The sequence below is a fragment of the Sprattus sprattus genome (genome assembly GCF_963457725.1).
Source record: "Sprattus sprattus genome assembly, chromosome: 13".
Taxonomy (NCBI): domain Eukaryota; kingdom Metazoa; phylum Chordata; class Actinopteri; order Clupeiformes; family Clupeidae; genus Sprattus; species Sprattus sprattus.
Window position 1 is genome coordinate 24,272,153 of NC_137911.1, and position 19,453 is coordinate 24,291,605.

The 19,453-nt window shown below is 43.7% G+C and overlaps 3 protein-coding genes across 4 annotated transcripts; 1 reads left to right on the forward strand and 2 right to left on the reverse strand.

The window, feature by feature from the left end:
• Positions 1–223: 223 nt before the first annotated feature.
• On the reverse strand, positions 224–4,825 carry zbtb24 (zinc finger and BTB domain containing 24). Its single transcript, XM_080850242.1, has 7 exons — positions 4,663–4,825; positions 3,866–3,975; positions 2,443–3,427; positions 2,134–2,301; positions 1,626–1,793; positions 1,327–1,408; positions 224–1,190 (listed from the first exon to the last, which is right to left on the reverse strand). Exons 3-7 carry the CDS (start codon positions 3,404–3,406, stop codon positions 251–253), a joined length of 2,322 nt encoding a protein of 773 aa, XP_080706368.1. The 5' UTR covers positions 3,407–3,427; positions 3,866–3,975; positions 4,663–4,825; the 3' UTR covers positions 224–250.
• On the forward strand, positions 4,006–7,201 carry ddo (D-aspartate oxidase). Of its 2 annotated transcripts, none has more exons than XM_080850747.1 (5): positions 4,006–4,321; positions 4,719–5,025; positions 5,170–5,278; positions 5,702–5,875; positions 6,096–7,201. In XM_080850747.1, the coding sequence occupies exons 2-5, from the start codon at positions 4,854–4,856 to the stop codon at positions 6,655–6,657; spliced, it is 1,017 nt and encodes a 338-aa protein (XP_080706873.1). In that variant the 5' UTR covers positions 4,006–4,321; positions 4,719–4,853; the 3' UTR covers positions 6,658–7,201. The 2 variants fall into 2 exon arrangements, with proteins under 2 accessions (XP_080706873.1, XP_080706872.1); XM_080850746.1 differs by having other exon boundaries at positions 4,772–5,025.
• A 1,276-nt stretch (positions 7,202–8,477) lies between these two features.
• Positions 8,478–17,889, reverse strand: LOC308374806 (uronyl 2-sulfotransferase). The gene is made up of 8 exons (XM_080850745.1): positions 17,597–17,889; positions 14,127–14,170; positions 12,879–13,034; positions 12,484–12,563; positions 11,476–11,629; positions 9,819–9,916; positions 9,131–9,288; positions 8,478–8,827 (listed from the first exon to the last, which is right to left on the reverse strand). The coding sequence occupies exons 1-8, from the start codon at positions 17,817–17,819 to the stop codon at positions 8,580–8,582; spliced, it is 1,161 nt and encodes a 386-aa protein (XP_080706871.1). The 5' UTR covers positions 17,820–17,889; the 3' UTR covers positions 8,478–8,579.
• Positions 17,890–19,453: the final 1,564 nt, after the last annotated feature.

Genomic DNA, 19,453 nt, shown 5'->3' on the forward strand with positions numbered 1-19,453 from the left:
GACACAGATGAAAAAAGAACAAGAGGATAATAAAATGTAACTTTTTGTGCATGACTTTAAAATTGATTAACATTGACATGACATTAAAACTGCAACAGGCACAGAAGGTCCCTATAAAAAAAAAAATAAGACACCGCCAGTGACCCTACACCAGTGGTCTTTTACAGGATTTGACTTCCCAGTCTTTTGCAGTTTGCATTTCATAAGATCATGCTGCCGCTGGGGTAGATGCCTTGGTCAGGCACCTGGATCAGGTGTCGGGTGCAAGGCTGGTGGTGTACAGGTAGGAGACGCTGCCGGCCTGAATCTGGAAGGTCTGGCCCTGGATGTGGTGGCTAGGGATCTGCTGGCTGGTCTGGCTGATGCAGATTGGCTGGCCGGCCTGGCTGCTGATGTGAATGGCCTGGCTCTCCCTCTCCCCCTGCGTGGGGGTCGTGTCCGGGGGCACGGTCAGCTGTGGAAGGCTGTGGGGCTGCTGCAGGAGCTGGGTGGTGCGGGGCAGAAGCTGCAGCGCCCCCTGGCTGCCTGGCTGCGTTTGCACCCGAGCCTGCTGGTGCAGCTGCTCCATGGCCTCTTTGGTAAGGGTGATGACGTGCATCTGCTCGCCCTGCCCAGCACTGCCACCCCCTGCGCCCACCTGGCCCTCCACCATGCTGATCGTCTGGATGTTGTGGGCGCTGGGGTCAGCCGTGTCCTGCGTTACCAGCATGTGGTGCCCCGACGACTGGGTGAGGAGAGTGAGGCTGGGGGGGCCCTGGGGGTCACTCCCGCCGCCCGCTCCATTGCTCTCCGTCGTCGTCGTGGTGATGATGCTGATGCCTGACTCCTGGCCAGGCACAAAGTTGATGTTCTCCACGTCACCCGTGACGACGAGCTGAATCTCCTGCTGATCGCCCGAAGGCACTTGATAGGGTTGCAGCTGGATGAGGCCCCGCACATCTTCAGTGGCCGAGCCCGACACCCCTGAGCTCAACACCACCCCTTCCCCAGGGGCCCCGTCGGGGTCATGGGGCCACTCCTTGCTGTGGGTCTTGGCATGGACCTTGAGGTTGTCCGGCCGGGCAAAGGACAGGCTGCAGACAGAACAGCTGAAGGGCTTCTTCCCGGAATGTGAGGACACATGACGTCTGTGTGCACTCGCGTCTGAGAAGGACTTTCCACACACACTGCACACGTACGGCTTCTCCCCCCTGCACAGAATGGATTGACACACAAAACAGAATGTGAATAGAAGATAGAAGATATTGACTATAGGTCCAATTTAAATCCAAAAAATACTGTCTAGATGTGTTGGTTAGTATGTATCTGAGTAATCAAATTGCTCACCTGTGGATTCTGATGTGGGTCTGAAGGGTGCTCTTAGCTGTAAAACACTTTCCACAGATTTCACATGTGAAAGGCTTCTCACCTACAAAAGAGGAGATGGAGGTCTATGTTTGCTACATGATCCAGCAAAACGCAGAGGAGATTATAAATACCTTGCAACGCCTTATGCCTTATGAAGTTCTTAAACCTTGAACTTGTGCCATCAATTAGATGGTCATGGAGACAAGATTTTTATATTTTGACAACAAACAGCATCTTTTAAAACTGTGTCCCTGGTGAAGATTCAGGTAAGTATCTACCTGTGTGAGTTCTCAGGTGCTTCTTGAGCTGGGCGGCGTCCAGAAAGCGTCTCTGGCAGTGGGCACATTCAGGCAGCGACTGACCCGTATGAATCCTGTAGTGGCTCTTCAGCTGTCGCTTCTGCGTGAAGCTTCGTCCACACTGGTCACAGCTGAACAGCTTCTGCTCTGGAGGGGAAGTAAGTCAGTGTCATGGAGGGAAAAAAAGACCTATACCTATACCTTGTCAGCTTAGTTTTTGCTTTAAGTACAGTTTGAAAAATGTCAATTGAGAGGAAATTGGCCCAGTATATGGTAAATGTATGTAGTCAACTATACCCTTGAGTGATGCTCCTCTACTTAATTAATATTAAACTAGGGTTGACCACAATGGATGGAGAGGAAATAAGAACACCTCGCTGTATGGCTATGATTTTATCTTGTAGAGGCAGCCAGGGCAAGTTTTTAGTTTATTATCTTGATTACCAATTCAGATGTCAAGACACAAAAAGCTATAGCTAGAGAGTACCTGTGTGCAAATTCATGTGTTCCAGTAGAGAGTGTTTGGTTGACAGCGCTTTTTTGCAGATGGTGCAGACGTGAGGCTTCTCTCCTGTGTGCATCTGCTGATGAATCAGGAGGGTATGCTTCTGAGTGAAGTCCTTTCCACATATATGGCATGCATAGGGCCTCTCACCTGCAGGAGAGACACAGTTAACATTGAATCACTGAATCTACTAAATCTAAATGTCCAGTAAGAAACACTGTATACATCTGATGTTGAATTATGTTATGTTGATGTATACACACACAAACACACAACCATCCATGCTCCTACCAGTATGGGTCCGCTGATGTACCTTCAAGAACACGTGGTTCTTAAAGACTTTGCCACAGTCTTCACAACGAGCCTCTGTGTCAGGGTACTTCCTCTTCCTGCCTCGCTTCCCAGGCTGCCCTGGCTCGCCGGACTCGTCCCCGAGGCGGTAGCCACTCAACTTCACCGGCCGCTTGATCTTACGCTTGCTGTGGCGCAGGCCACGTGTGGATGGAACATAATCCGCATCTTCTGGATCTTTGCGGTCATCTCCCAGTGACCCAGACAGTCGCTCTGTGGCCTCTCCTTCATTCAGTGGGTCGCTGCCTCCATCCGGCCCATCTGTTGCCCTGGCCTCACAGACAGACTCCTGATTGGATTCGGCTGGGATGTGATTGTTCACAATTGTGTCTGTCATTTTCTTGACAACCGCATGTGTGTTTTTCCGCGGGCGCCCTCTCTTCCGCATCACTGGTGCCAGTGCCTCACCGCAAGGCTCCTCACTATTTTTGGATGCCCCCTCTGAATTAGAGCTTGGACCTAAGCCAATGGGCACCGGTTCATCACTGTTGCATCCTGATGGGGGAGCAGATACCCCCTCATCTTTGCCATCTGCACATAGCAGGTCAGCGACCCCAAGGAAGCGAGCGGTGCTCAGGAGTTGCTCAGTGGCACTGTGCTCCACACACACAGTAGCACTGTAGATGAACTCCAGCACTGCCCCAAAGGCCTGGGCAGCCATGCCTTCCAGCTGGTACACAGCCTGGGCTGTGCTGGGTGAGTCCACAGCCATCAGCAGGGAGGAGAAGTATTCACTACTGGCTGCTAGTAGGGCTTTGTGGGCTTTGAAGTGCACTTGCTCCACAATGAGGGTGATATCACAAAGAATGTCTTTCTTCCTCAGCATGTCAAATTTATTCAGTATATTGTCCTTGTGTGTCTTTGAATGAAAGGCCATCTTAGGTGAAGGTTGCAGTTCTGACATTATGTCATGCAAACACTAACCCTATAAGGTCAGAGGTAACTGTTAAGCATCATCATTAAAACGCACTGTATGTCACTGCAGTATATTCATTCGCGAGATACGGCAATAGAAGACAAACTAAATTGTCGAAATAAAATAAATACACGAGTTGGGCTTTGGGTCTTGGTAAGTAACCTGTATAACCTCATAACTTAGAAAAGAAGCCATTATAAGTTCCCTGAAGAATCAATGGAAGTATGCATTACATTCATTTAAACCAAGCGCCATGTTTTGTCGTAAAACAATGGCTTCCTAATGTAATTTTATGAAGAGATTTCCATCGATGTGGATAGCCTGTTTTTTCCCTGCTATTGAACCAAAAGAGACTGCTTAATTCCACGTTAACTTGACATCAACTAAAAACTACCCAGTCTTCGTCCAAAAAAAGTAAATAAAGATATTAAGCTTTCAGGACCTTACCTTCTTTAAATAGCTGACGGTCGTCACTCAACCATCGCGAGATACGAAGTCTTCTTCTAGGGGGAATGTGAAGTAGGGTTCTAGAAGAGAAGAGACCATATCGCCATCGTCTGGTGACAAAAAACACTGACATCAATCGCTTGTCTGTGTCCGTGTTTTTGTTTAGCCTTGCCAAAAGAAACTTGTTTGCTCAGGTTTCACGGTGAAACTAGAGGGGCCCTTACTTAGAGGGGACAAAAGGAGCTCGGGACTTCCAGGCTTTCTATCACCATTTTCAAGTTTCAGAACCGTGCAAGAACGCAGACGCGCTTGAGCTCTGTTAGCAACATTTGGCAGGGCGTTGGAATCTGGTGTGCTCAACTTCATGGCCATGCCAGCCATTTGACAGGCAGACCAGAATGCCATGATCGTACAGCAGCAACAAGTTACGGGGATAGGTTACACTGCGCACTGCAGGTGAAGCGTGGGTGTTCCTTATCCTTACTAGAATAGAAGATACGTACAATAGAAATAGAAGAGTATGTAGATATATGCTACAAGCTAGTTACATATGCTGTCATAGAAATACTCAGCAGAGCTAGGCAACCGAAATGTGCAAGGGGTTCTTTATTACCCCCGATTTCATCTAGCCTTAGTATAAACAGCGTGGTTGCACAACTGAACTTTGTACATAGCTAAAGTTCACGAATGAGTTGCAAAGTCATGCTTGCTTATTGGCATACATGAAAGCGTTGATCACGATAATGACGATGCTGCCGATTTATTTCATACTTAATTTTGATATAAATGTTGCCTACCGAAGCATAACAGTTGAGTAGATTTACATTTTCTTACACTTCTTCTTCACTTACAGACTTTCATTTCTTCATTGTGAACGCACTATCCAACCGTATTGCTTTCTTGCAGTTTTCCAAATCAACCAAAAGGTGGCACTATACTTGTATATGAAATACTTGCTGCATCTGCCAAGAGTCAGTAAGACACTATAATGCAGTCAGTGAAAGTGGTGGTTGTTGGGTCAGGAGTGGTGGGTCTGTCCACGGCGGTGTGCATCGCGGAGACCCTTCCCCACTGTTCCGTCACCGTCATCAGTGAGCGCTTCACACCTGACACCACCAGTGATGGAGCAGCAGGGATCTTATTTTCCTCTCAGTTTCCAGGTAGCAAATCTTTGACAGATCATGTAATTATTTTCTGTGCAACTCTACCCAAAAGCTGTGGTCTAGTGGTACATTTTGTATGTCTACTGAAATGACTGTCGCATCTTCTGAATGTAAAATGAATGACAATGTCACTCTTGACAGATATTCCTCTGGAGCGGCAGCGCCGGTGGTTCAAGGAGAGCTTTGATCACCTGCTGGCCATCGCCCAGTCCTCAGAGTCTGGGGAGGCAGGAGTCATTTTAAGCTCAGGGTTGGTTGGCAGAGAACTCTCGCCTTCTTTTGTATTTCTCCATGGTCCAAGAAAATTAAGAAAAGATAAATTAAGGTGAACAATGGACTCCTTTAAAGGAGTCATCGTATGCCCAGTTTGCCACAAGTTGATTTGGTGCGCTTGGTCCATAATACCCTTTCCAGATAAATCATTTCTATCGTCTGCATCTTTTTACCTTTAAGATTCTCCACAGCTAGAATGGCTTTATGCACTTTCAGATTCAAAACAGCATATTAAGTATGTTATGTACAGTTAGGGGCAGACACCATATATAATGGCATACTGCTTATAACCTTTGTTATGTGTCCACTACCAAGTAGTGGATCATTTACATATACAGTAAAGCCGGTTTAATGACTGATTGAGTGGTTTTACAACCCAAGTTATGTCTGATCTGTGAAGGTATCAGGTCTTTAAGGAGGGGCCATCTGAGAGGCCATTCTGGGCAGACTATGTCCTCGGCTATCGCATGCTAAGCGAACGTGAGATGAAGAGATTCCCTGAACACAAGTTTGGCCAGGCGTTTACTACAATCAAGTGTGAATGCATCACCTACCTGCCCTGGCTGGAGAAAAGGTTTGGGCACTTTCACAGAAATAAATCCAAGTGTAGGGTTACGTTTTTCGAGCAGATCACTGTTCCGCCCCAAACATAGTTTCAAACATTGTTCATTTTGGTCATCAGCTGCATCCGTTGCAGTTAGTTTCTCATTTACATCAGTCAATTCAGCTCTTTCAGTTTGATCTCATGTGAGATTCTTATAGTAATTAGAACAAATTCTAACTCTGTTGTGCAGGTTTAGGAAAGCTGGCGGTGAGCTCCACCATGGGAAGGTCTCAGATCTTCAGCATCTGGCCGAGACCTATGACGTCATTGTGAACTGTTCGGGACTAGGGGCCCGCTCCCTTGTTGGGGATGCAAAGGTATACCCCGTCCGAGGGCAGATTCTGAAGTTTCGTGCCCCTTGGGTGAAGAACTTCATCCGTGACGGGGACGGGCACACCTACCTCTACCCAGGGGTGAACAGCGTGACCCTGGGGGGAACACGGCAGGTCGGTGACTGGCGTCTAGAGGTGGACACAGGTGACAGGGAAGGCATCCTTGAGCGCTGTTTCCGACTGGAGCCCGCCCTCCATGGGGGAGAGGTGGTGGGAGAGTGGGTCGGACTGCGGCCAGGGAGGGAGAGCCCACGGGTGGAGGTAGAACGGCTGAAAACAGCGGAGGGCAGGGAAGTCCCGCTGGTGCACAACTATGGCCATGGGGGTGGGGGGGTCACACTGGCCTGGGGCACAGCACTGGATGCCCTGGGGCTAGTGAGGCAGTCTCTGGCGCAGCACCCCCCCATGGCCAGGCTGTGAACAGAATGGAGCTGTAGACATGTCTGCCCTTTATTGGCCTTCCCTTGGCAATATGGCCTACTTTTTTTAATCACAAGTGTATACCATCATAACTACTTAAGCCTAGTGACACAGTTCAATTCTAATAAGCTACATTAGCTGCGTTTCCATCCAACTTTTTAATGCACATTTTGACTTTGATTAAGAAATCCTGAGATTCATATTCAATCTTTTGAGTCGACTTAGAAATCGTTTCGCTAGAGGGGGTGGATTAACTTCTGATTAGCATAGCACGTAATACGGCTGCCTTCCAGGTCCAGGCATGTTCAGATGCTTTAGAACTTTGTTTACTGTCTGTCTTTGATTAAGTGAAATTGGATGACTTGGTGGAGCTATCCCTTATCTGAACACTGCCTCGAACTGGCGCTGTTTACTCTCCCACACTGAACTGTTCTGCAGACTGTTTTAAACTGATACTATACAAATGGTAATAAGGCAGACAGACCTAAACACACAAACACTGTTTGTAAATCTGCTAATTTGTGGACAATGTTTGTTGTATTTGTTCTCCAAATATGCCAATTTATTAAACTATTTGACCAGATAATCTAAACTTTCTAAACAGGAAAAGTGATTTATTTCCATAGATATAAAATGTTGTTTAACATAAATCAGACATCACATTCCTTTATTTCACATTACACCCTCAATTAATTAAATCACATTTATTGTTCACATTGCTGTTTATTAACATATTATTATCCTCCTGATGTAAATGTGTACTTTCCTACCAATAAGAAAATATGAAAAATGACAAATCAATAATTTACACATGTATTTCACACAAATCATACTATTGTGGGAGCTCACCAGCTTTTCCTAAGACGTTCTTTCAGGTTCCCTGTTCTTTCAACTTTCAGGTGGAAGGTGACTGAAAGATTACATATTATATGTTAACACTGACCGATCTATTGGTTTTGGTCACAGTTAGCAGTTACAACCAGGCCTACTGTAGTCAGTGTGAAGTCTGTGTTGGAGTGGACATGAAGGACCAGACCCTACTCATGTATGAAATCTAAATGCACATGGAAAAGCCAAAGTGCAAAGTTTAGGTCCTCCATCTCTTTACCATGGCAATACTGAGATGGTGGGATGGGGGGTTACTAAGAAAAAGTTTTAACACATCTCCAAGCCCCCTTGAATACTGAGACAAATATTTACATCATGAATAGGTGAAAAGGCTTACTGTGACTGCAAAATGATTTCAGGAGAGCCGCATACATTTTCTGACTCCTTCTTTCTATGAACTTCCTCTTCATAATAAGTTAATAATACTGTCACTTAAAAACATCTTCCTCATTTTGAACAATCAACCTTTGATTTAAGCCACAGACATGTTCTGAACTGTTAAATGATGCTTAACAACAACTAGTGTTAAAAACATGGTATTCTAATGTAGACGCAACTTTGGAACAAGGTGGAAGTTGCTTTTAAAAGCATTCAAGTAGCACTGTTCATATAAAAGGCCTTTCTGCACTGGTGACCATCTGGAAATGTATTTGTTTTTCAGCTCTTTCCAATTTTCTTCTTCCCCTTCTGGATTTGAGAAGGAGTACTGACTACAGAGTAAACAGTTTCAGCATCCAGTTACAGCTGGAACGATCTCTATTCTTCCTCCAAAGTGAATCACTGGATAACAAACTATGGCAGAAATCAAAGCAGTGTATTATTACTAATGACAAGGCCAGCATGTCTGAATAAAAACCCAATCCCGTTGAAAACAGCAGAATAAAGCTCTACTGCTCTACCTGAGGAGCTAGGAAGCATCACAACTACATCTGTGTTCTTTCCTGTACCTCTGTATGGTTCCCTCTCATTGTCAGACTACACATGTGAGGGTTGGCCCAGGAGATCTTTAACCGGTTCCTTAAGGACTGCTTAACTCAGTTGTGGCCTCCCTTGTTATCGTCCTGCTCGTCCATGTGCGTTCTGGAGGCAGGGCCATGGCGGCGGCGTGAGGGACGAGGCCCGGAGCGCAGTCCCATCTTCCTCTTGGTGAGGTGAAACAGGTCTCGGATGTAGTTGTAGAAGATGTACTCGTATTCCATGCGCTGATACAGCACCTGAAGTGCCTCCAGGCTCGGGGTGTGCTTGCGAACGGTCCCCGTCAGGTTGCCCAGCTTCTTATACTCTAGGGATGGAAAAGTGTGGGGGAGAAAATAGAAAGTACTGTAAAACTGTAACACTGTTCTCTAAAACATGCCTATATAGCTTCAGTAATGCAATTTAACAGGTTGTCACACTGCCAGCTGGGAAAAGTACTATAGCAAAAAAGATTAAACTGGAAACTTCTTCTGAGGTGGCTGGTAAAGTATAGTATGGTACTGTTGCTGCCACATGCCACACAATAGCTTAAGTTCATGTGTGACAGACATTGCTTATTGCCCGTTGCCCTGAATGTAATTAGGGCCCAATGAATGAGAAGAGGACCCACCAGGGCTTTTGTAGATGTTGAGCACGTCAGAGAAGAAATGAGGCAGGAGGCGTTCCAGCAGCAGCAACACGTCCTCCAGCTCCTCCAGAACACCCACCAGCAGGTAGTGTTCCAGAACATTCTCCTTGGCCTTCTCCAGGGCCCACTTACTCGGCTCCCTAGCAACAATAAGAAACAAAAGCACATATTTTTGGCCACCAAAAAATTAGGAATCTCTTACGGAACAACCAAAACCTTTGGGAATTGCGTAAATATTGAAAGTTTCTCAATAATACGCAAAACCTTGGTAAAACTCAACACAGTAAAAACCCACTGGAGCATCCATGAAATGTGTTTCTGTCTTACAAGAGTTGCTGTGGATGAGCTGATTTCACAGTACTGTCTGCAAACCGGCGCAAATCTTCCACTCACCTCAAATGCCCTGGCAACCAAAATAAATGCAAACAACCTCAGCTCACCTAGGTGATGAATCTTAGGCCGTAAATTTGGCTGTATTGACTCTTTAATTAACAGTCACTAAATATAAGGCAGCACTCATGAGTTTTGGCTGGGGGTAGTTCTGGCAGTGGAGAGGGCTTTGGCAGGGAGAGGTCTCAGACAGTCTGGCGAGGGGTCTGGAGGCACGGGCTAAAGCCTTACTATAACCTGCATGTCAGGTGTGAGGAAATGATTTGTGTGCGAGTCTCACCTGCATTGTGGATGTTGTCCACAGAAATATGGGATGATGTAGAAGAGGCGAGGGTTGGAGCACTCTGGGTAACCTTCCAGGATACAGGTATTGATATCCTGAGACAGGAAAGGTATGTGTTAGTACAGAGGTGTCAATGAGTTCTTGTTGGAGTTGAAACCTGCTGAATACAAAACTAGCACAAAAGAAATTCCACAGAGGAACCATTATAGGTTCTACTTAAGAGCCTACAGCATGTACAAGGATTCTTGGACCATTCGCCTGAAATACAAAATGCTTCTGTGGAAAACCTTTTTGTGGTGCAAATTATGTTCTATGTGCAATCCCTTGGCCTACTGAAGACAGGCTCCCGATGTATGAAGATTAGCTTGCTGTGTTCCTGTACCACAAGAGGGAGCAGTAGCTGAGCATATGTGTAGACAAGAACAGTCCCGCACTGGACCCGATCTCGCAACCTCGGACATTGAGAGGCGGGTATTCTGGCAAGTTGGGGATAAAACCCAGTGGTTCCCAAGATGTGGAACGGGCTGAGGTGAAGGGGGCACGGGCTGATGACAAAAAAACGTACCCTAAACAACACACTACTGATGAAAGAATTGAATTGAATTAGTATTTAAGTAGTATGGTAGTGATCTTACAGCATAGTAGCCTATAACAGACCTATTAATGTTTGATTCGGCCTCATATGATCCGTGTTAAAAAAGAAAAATGTTCAACTGATAAAAGCTTTCCAAATTAATGAAATTATATCGAAAATGTTTAACCACTGATATGTAGAAACAACAAAGAAAAGCTATGAAACAGCTGATGGGCATTCTAAAAAAACAAAACAACAGGTAATAAATAGGCATCTCAGTCCAGTTCAGCAATTCTCTAGGTTTACTCACTGGACAGCACTTTACGCACTGGCTAGCGTTACACTCCCAAAACCCAACTCCCACCGATGTGTTCACAAACACAGTCCGGCACCAGACTCAAACTCGTAATCTTGGGAATGGGAGGCGGTCATGCTAGCAAGGAGGCTTAAACCCATTGGTTCTAGCATCTGTCGCTAGCACATCTCTTCAGGTGCCGGGGAGTGAGGCAGCACTGTACCCGCTGGCTACCGTTACATATGGAGGCATTCAGCCCAGGGGCTGCCACAGGACTAGTTCCTGCCCAAAGTCAACAAGAGCAGGCTCCAAAAAAAGACTCCAGGGACATGAATACCCTCTATATGAGAAACATCACAGGCACGGTTTGTCGTCAGAGTCCCAGATCATTTGTGGTGATGGCTTTCAGAGATTTCCAAGCAATTTGAATAAAGCCAACAAGTAAACATAATAATAAAAATATTTCTGTCATGAGCAACAGGGATAACATAAATACCTATTAAAATAAATACCTTGCGCAAACAACTGAGAGGAGCATTTTGATTTGACTTCACTGCTTACACTTACATGGTATATTTCCCTTCCCCATACCCTTGTAAAAAAACATCGTAAAAATCTTAGCTTAAAGCTTGGAGTGTATCCTGTTTGGTTCTGAATGTAAGTTGTGTATGAATTGAGGAATAAATACAACAGGAAGATGGAAAGAAACTGCTTGTCAGTTAACTCTCGAGGCCATCGAGATGATCTTTCTGCAGTGGCAAGACCATGAAACAGGAAAGACTCACTAGGTATCTCTCCTCATCTTTCATCCCAGGTGTCCGCACCAAGTGGTTTTCTTCCCCACGCCAGTCCCCAAAGCGACGGAAAAAGTAGTTGGATAGGAAGCGGTTGATGGGGTCTCTGATGATGTTGACGTACACTGGCTCATCTATCCTGAACCTGTAGAATACAGGCATGGAGGTTTAGTTTGTTGTTAACTTCAACAAAGCAGATTTCAATACCTGTAGAATATCTGTAGTCTAAACTTTTGCATTAAATCATATTTTAAAGGAAATTAAATAAATATTTTAGAACAGTGTTTTGTAACTGGTGGGTCACAGAGTCATTCTGAACGGGTCATGGGTGTCTGTGTTCCTTCAGAACTTTAATGACTTTTGTAGAAAATCTATGAACAACATGTGAAAAGTAAATTACATTTTGAAATGGAAAAAGCTGAGTCTCCGTAGTCCCCATGGCTAGATCAAAACGGGAAAAGGGATCTCTCAGAGAGAAAGTTCTGCGAGAGTGGTAGATGCATAGCCTATACTGTATGTGAGTCTGAGGCGTCGGCTGGAGCAGTGCTGTGTGAATGAAGAGAGCTTCGACCTACTAGCCGTCTATAGGGATGCCACTGTTGGGCTAGTTGAATCTGTTATAATTGAATATGTTACATGCAGTTTTGTGTGCGGGTAAAGAAATCAACATGTATTGTAATTTGATGAAGAATACAAATGTGAAGTTTGAATCATTGACAAAAGGTGGAGCTTTAATGATTTAAAATCCCTATGATGTCATCCCTATGATGTAAGACTTAGGTAAATTTGCAATGCATGCAGTGATAAAAGTAGGCTCTATGTTTATGTTTATATTTTTAGGTTTATTTCATGGTTTGAATTCTATAAAATATGGGTGGCAACTTATAATGAGAAATGGGAAGTCGTGGGTCCAGAGCAGTTGAGATACACTGTTTTAGAGGACAGTCACAGGAAAACCTCAAGAGTAGTCAACATTATTTAAAAATCTGTCCAGATAACCTGGTAAAGTTGAGAAAATGTACATGTCGAGTGTACAGGAACGGCTGTGGTATGTCACTGATGTTTCTTATGAGAGTCGCCTGAAAACAGAAAAACATATCAAACAAAGACAGTTATACTCACTCTTAAACCTAAAAGTCACACACACTGATGAAAGATTAAAACTTTGTGAGAGTGCCCTATGTGAAACGAGATAGATAAGCTTTTTCTTTACGTTCAATGCAAAAAAAAATTAAAAATCATGTGATGGGTTGATCTCACCCTACCATATCTTATGTGTCTATGCCCCTGTATCTGAGGAATACCCTAGCTTGTATCACTATGAAAGAGATTAAGATTCTTCAGACAACCTTAAAATCCCTCAGATTCCACTATGCTACAACTGAGGCGTGTACCTGCTCATGTTTGGTGAGTCTGGTCTTGTTGTGGATGTCAGAGGACACCAGTGTGTACTGGTGGCGGTCAGCCAAGATGCGCAGCAGCAGGACAATGGTGCGACTGCCACACTTCCCCACACGGTTGTACACCACCCTGCTGGGGAATGGCAGCACCTGCAACACCACACACATCAGTTACACGGACAAGTCCGTGTGGGCCAGAGACACTACATCTGGGGTCCTCATTGTCACAGTGTTACTGAGCCAAAGGTTTCAAGTAGAGGTCGACCGATATATCGGTCGGCCGATGTATCGGGCCGATATTTGTCATTTTTTAATCTATCGGCATCGGCCGATTTAAAAAAAAAATAAAAAAAATAAAGTTTTTTTTTTTTTCTTGAAGTAACAACACATGAAAACATAAAATGTGACGGATTCAAGTTTTACAAAGAATTCTCCCTTCCCCCCTCCCCCGGCCCACACAGCAACCCTAAAATAAAGACAAATCATAGTCTGTACACATAGATATATGTATATACATTGAAGAAAAGAATAACTAAAATAACAATAACAAAAATAATAAATAATACATTAAAAAAAAAGGGGGGGGGGGGGTTCTCTGGATTCCTAGATTATGGATGTTTGTAAGTATTAGGCTGTGTGTGTGTGTGTGTTTGTGTGTGTGTACGGACTTCAGACTTAAGATACTAGTAGGGGAGTAAAATTGTGTGCATCTACTTATTATTAGTGTGACGCTTTAGCATGCAAATTAATGGGAAGACTTTTAGATATTGGCCCTAAAGATCGGCCAAAAAAAAATCGGCAGCCCATATCGGCTATCGGTTAACCCTGACCTCTAAGTATCGGCATCGGCATCGGTTATAGAAGAACCCATATCGGTCGACCTCTAGTTTCAAGAGATACTGTATAACACAGCAAAGGCGACAGTGGTACAGGAGGTAGAGAAGTCGGTTTAGTAATCAAAAGGTTGCTAGTTCGTTCCCCTTTCGAAGCATCCTTGAACAAGACACTGAACCTCTAATTGCTCCTGATGTGCAGTGTGCCATCAAAAAATTATATTATTATAATGTGTATAAATCCTTGTAAGTCGCTTTTTATAAAAGCATCTGCTAAATGACTAAAAGTAAATGCAAAGGGCAAAGAGAGCTTGGAAAAAAGCCAGCTAATAATACTTAATTAGGCATTAGATGATCAGTCTATGGCTAGAACATTAACATTTTTATTAAGACTGAGTGAGGCACTTACTTTGGGGGCTATGGGTCCATGATCATCTGTAAACGTTGACTTTCCTGTGAGGGAGGAGTTGGTAGAATTATGTCATGCCTGGAAATCACCCCAGATTCTCATCTTAATGTGTTTTTAATAGACATGCATCAGAGACCACCAATCACAGCACATAATTTCTGTTGGCTCGCCGACAGACCAAATCATTTCCAAATGTGACATCATTAGCATTTAGTTATATTCATAACTCTGCAGGGGACATTAGTTCTGGACACAGAGATGCACAAAGACTGAAATCTTGTCCACACTCTCATAATATATTGCCTTTCATTCACCACACCAGAGACACGTCTGTCCGCACAGACGTACGCAGAGCCAAAAACGTCTAAATCATTTATGTGCGAGAACACATGATGATGATGGCAGAGCTCCCCTTGTGTGACTGACATGAACACACATAGATTACAAATCGGTGCTTCTGCTTCTTCTAAAATAACATTTCTAATAAGGATCATTATCCCTATCGATTAGGCTACTGGAAGGATCATATTATGTGTATTGGCCAAGGCTCTGAAGTTAAAGAATTTGGGGACAATCAAATAATACAGTGTGATCAGCCAATGGTGCATGGCCTTGGAGGTGTTTAGCAAGGCTCAAGATCCCACCGAACCTTGCATGAAAAATATCTATCTTACTTCTCTCAGACAAAACAGCAAACAAAGAATTATTCAACTGACAAACTTATCAAAATGAAACTAATAATAGTACAATATGTTAGCTGTTCGGCTTGGGCTGTAGGGCTATCTGTTTTTTTCATACCTTTACACCTTCCTGACATTTCATCAGAGTATATGTTATATGACAGTATTTGTGTTTTTTTTAAATGTGGAAGCTGTAGAAGCTACCGTAGGCTAACACTTTGATACCGCTCAATGGTATTTGCTGTCAGATTAGCTTATTTGTGTTTTTATAAGGAGATGTTATAAAATTGATTCATAATCTATTCAATGCTTGAAATGTCCAATTTCCAATATTTTTAAAGTAAAATAATACGTCGAGAGTTGTGAGTGTGAGAGGTGTGAGCGTTTGTCAACATTAATAATAAAGAAAGTGTGAGGTGATTCAGAACTACAGAACCTGACACACCTTGCTCTCATATAAACACATCGGATGTTGCCTAAGCTAAACTCGTGGCCTTTTCCCTTCAGTGAAAAGAGGGTTTTCTATATTTTGCCCCTGTTGGAATGCATCATGGAATTAGGGCCCCTATAGAGCACCTCTGTCAGGCCAGCGTCTGGGGCAACAGAAGGGGCTTACCCTGAAGCCCTGCCTTCGTCACCACCCCTGGTGGGCAGGCTCAGGCTGATCTGAGGGGTAACTGAGCACAGGCCATCTCTCCTACTCCTCCATATCAGACAGGGGCAGGGCATTAGACAGAGGACAGAGTGCATGCAGTGTTGATGTGCCAAAACAGCTCAGCGTCTTCTTAATACCGACTTGTTGATTTTCGCAAGTAAGATATTTGGGTGGTGGGTCTGAGAGGAATGCATCCTCATGATTCTGAGTTGGGGTGGAGGTGGGGTTTAACGGTGTGTGTGTGTGCGGGTGGGGGTGGAGGGGCTCCCTGCTCTGAGTAGCTGTATTATATAATCTCGTTCAGCTTTCTTGAGGGGGGGTTGTCCAGCCAGTCAGCCAGGCTGGATTTTTCCACGGGTCAGGGGAGACTTTCCGAAGGCGCAGCGACTGAATGAAATCATTACTGGATCTGAGGCTGAAGACAGAGAGTTCACTTTTTATCTGGAGACTGCCAGGGACCAACAGGAAATGAGCGCTGATCTGGTTTACACTCCCCATGCTTTGGCTCGCCGCTCTGGGTGAATTATGCAGGAGAATGGAATCTGACATGGAGTACAAACTTTGGAGCTGGTTTTTATTAGTGTTAGGCAACTAACAGACTGATAGCGCAGGTGCTCTAGGGACTCTGTCAAAGAATGGAGTTCATATCGGGTTATTAAGACTTACTGGAACATGTTTGTGTTCTTTTCAACAGACCATTTACAGTATGTCCATTATAAACTAATAAAATTTATCACAATGTGTTAAAGGGACTGAATTAACACAGCAGTACTGGTTTTGCACTACAAATGGCAAACTGTAATGCAAATGATAACAAACAAACGTGATACAAGCATCACAGCCAACACATGATTCTGTGGACTGATGGACTCCATGAAATACTAAACAGATTCTCCCTCCATCGTTTTAGTATACACAGAGGTAGTGTGAGCTAGTGGTCACCAGGAGAGGTCTTGTGTGCACTTCAGGCTACTGACAGTGCAGGTTGACCAACTGGCTCTTCATGAGGGGCCACAGACATGGAAAGAACCCAGGCCAGGTTATTCAGGGACATACTGATAGAACTTTGAGGAAATGAGTCTGGTTTGGTAAGAGGAAGCTACTGGTTGACCAGGAAGCCAAGAATTTGCACAACTGTTTGCACCTGAGCTCATAGCTTGTGCTGGGACATATATGTGTAGACTTATGTCACTTTTTTGAGTTCTAAATCTTCAATGAATTCACAGTTGATGTGATGACTAACTGGTCTTACTGAGCTTCAACTGTTCGAGGAATCCAGTTTCAACATTCACAAATGTCGTTTTTATCTAAGTTACGGATACACCTATGTTAAAGATGTTTCTGAAATTCTCTGAACCGTTACAAAGAGATGGTAGAGACCCAAGCCAATTTGTGTGTGCTTCCAGAGAATCAAACCCAAGACCTTGGTGAAACTTAAATCATTATTATCACCACCACACAGTCCTGGACTATTTTACACCTATCAAAGATGCCTAATCCCACGCCCACATTCACAGAGATAGAGAGAGAGAGAGAGAGAGAGAGAGAGAGAGAGAGAGAGAACTAATACGACTTGACAAATGCAGGTAGCCTTCAACTAATACGACTAATACAAAAAGAAAATAATTGTATTTAGCTTACTATTAAAGTAGCGAATGGGTGCTTGTTTATTATGGTATTAGATAAATTACTATTTTAAAGTGAAGGCTCAAAACAACAATTTCTAAAGAATTTATCACCAACCACATCTGTCTGATTTCCCCTCTTACCATATTTAGCTTTCTCTTTATCATTCAGGCGAATAAAACGGAAGCTCGCGTGTAATAGCCTAACCTAATATGTGGTGACCCACCATCTCTCTACACTAGAGTGAACTTCTTTAAGCCTACCGGCCAACTGTTCTTTGTAGTCCACCTCAGGTAATCTATGCAGACCTAAAAATATTAAATATTCTGTGCGTATAGCCTACGTGTACAGTCCCCAACACAAACGGCCCTTTATTCAATAAAACGTGATTCCGTCACTTCGAAGGGGGCACCGCGACCTATAAGCACTGGAACTTGAAACTTTCATAACGTGGATATGGGTGCATTTTCAACAGTAAATTAAATTAATTGTTTTAAGTTTATCCTTACCGAAATAATACCGGATATCTTGGAGAAGGTTGGGAGGCCCACCGTTTAGTTGCCAACAAAGTGAACCCACACAGAACAGGAATAGTGCTGTCAAGCAGAAGCCAAAGTCCCGCCGTGAGATTCGGAACAAAATAACGGCCAGCCAGTTACCCCTCTTGTTCTTCCCTCGGTTGTGGTTTGATTGATGTTTATGAATTGGATTGTTGCCTATATTCTTCATCATATCATCTTCACTCGCAGTCGTAGTCAAGGATGGTCCCCATTCGAAAGCTCCGGAGATGTTTCACCGACATCAACACACCTACTGCCCGTCGAAATTAAATGACATCTAACCTGATGCTCTACCACGTTGAGAGGTGGTTCTTCGTTTAAGAAACTGTGGGGTTCCTTCATCATTCACTATTCAAGAGCAATGTGGCGGTGTCGAGTTTCAAGTCCCAGCGGATAAACCAGATGACTCAAAGCGCGCAACTTTTGACCCGCCTGGAACCTGGAGAAGAGAGACACCTACTGGCGAAGTACGACGTAATGTTGAGTTCTCACCTGGGCTTATGTTGTCAACAACCTTCAGAACATTTGAAACCGATCTCAAATGCTTTTAAATGGCTTTTATTTGAGACTGAGAGATATGTCACAGCGTGTAATTGGTCATACAAATTAAGATGCTAAATTATAAACAACTGTAGATCAAAAATAATGCCTGACGACAATCAGTATTTGTTCTGGTATGATGTAGATACAAAATACAGGTTGAGAAAATAAATAAGTTATATCTGAAAATCAACTGCAATTTTTTTAAGGAATTTAACTATTCTGATTGTGAGAGCATCTGTTTAACATAGCACTTCTTAAACTACATTTCTTTCATATTTTTGTAAAGATGTTTGAATTAATTTAGGCTCCCACTTTGCTACAAAAGGCATCATGTACGTTACTATGAAATACAATTCAGGTTTTGCTATTATGGTCTGCCATTGCTTAAACACTGGACAGTGAAGGAAAAATGTAGCCTACACTGGTCAACACATTCTAAAACAAATGCAGTGATTGACATCACCTTTTCCTAAAACTGCACAATTACAGTGGTTAAATATGCAACAATTACACATGTTGAACATTTATGAAAAATGTCTCAGTGATTTAAAAATAGTTTTAGACTTAGTCTATTTCGTGGTTAGTAAGACGTTGAATACTATCAGACACTCAGTCGTCAATCAGTCCTACAGGATGTAATGAGTACAGTTCCTCGCGACCGTCAATGAAAAGCATTCTTCCATACACAAGTGCTACTGAAACATTTTTCTGAACTGAAAACAAAAAACACATCTTTGCTTTCTCCAGATGTTGCGATGAAGAATATACTTCTCTTAAGGTGGGCCTCCTGCTAGGGCAAATCAGTCATCCTTCAGGGGAACCCAAACTGTGTTTATTAACAAGTAAGCTTGAGACCATTCTGGCCATAATGTCACTGCAAAGTGCCTCATTGGCATGTGTCTCTGGCTGTATTTGCAGTCCATGGGGTTCAAAAGATGACCAGGACGAAGATATACAGATATACAAAATGGTACGGTAAAATTTCAACAACACAGATAATCTTTTGAACATGCTGACATCGCTGCCTTAATTGAGCTACACATGAAGGTCCATCTTGAGTCTGCTGGAGGAACTCTGGGATTCTTCGCAGTGGTATGGGTGCTGGCAGTTGCTTTTTGGGTAGTGAACACAGAATCACAGATGGGTCTATTTGATTAAGAGGGCTCCAGTCAGAGGTGATCTCTGTGCTATGCTCTCAGGGTGTAGGCTTAAAAAGGCAACTGGGTATCCCGGAGCCTACTTCATGGGACACGCTACGGACAG

Excerpts from the sequence above, each read along its gene's own strand:
- zbtb24 (XM_080850242.1), bottom strand. The coding sequence starts at position 3,406 with ATGTCAGAACTGCAACCTTCACCTAAGATGGCCTTTCATTCAAAGACA. Across the intron at positions 2,302-2,442 it reads ACATCAGCGGACCCATACTG|GTGAGAGGCCCTATGCATGC; the intron begins GTAGGAGCATGG and ends TCTCTCCTGCAG. Across the intron at positions 1,794-2,133 it reads ACACATGAATTTGCACACAG|AGCAGAAGCTGTTCAGCTGT; the intron begins GTACTCTCTAGC and ends CTTCCCCTCCAG.
- ddo (XM_080850747.1), top strand. The coding sequence starts at position 4,854 with ATGCAGTCAGTGAAAGTGGTGGTTGTTGGGTCAGGAGTGGTGGGTCTG. Across the intron at positions 5,279-5,701 it reads GGAGTCATTTTAAGCTCAGG|GTATCAGGTCTTTAAGGAGG; the intron begins GTTGGTTGGCAG and ends TGATCTGTGAAG. Across the intron at positions 5,876-6,095 it reads CTGCCCTGGCTGGAGAAAAG|GTTTAGGAAAGCTGGCGGTG; the intron begins GTTTGGGCACTT and ends TCTGTTGTGCAG.
- LOC308374806 (XM_080850745.1), bottom strand. The coding sequence starts at position 17,819 with ATGATGAAGAATATAGGCAACAATCCAATTCATAAACATCAATCAAAC. Across the intron at positions 13,035-14,126 it reads ATGGACCCATAGCCCCCAAA|GTGCTGCCATTCCCCAGCAG; the intron begins GTAAGTGCCTCA and ends GTGGTGTTGCAG. Across the intron at positions 12,564-12,878 it reads GACTCACCAAACATGAGCAG|GCGACTCTCATAAGAAACAT; the intron begins GTACACGCCTCA and ends TTCTGTTTTCAG.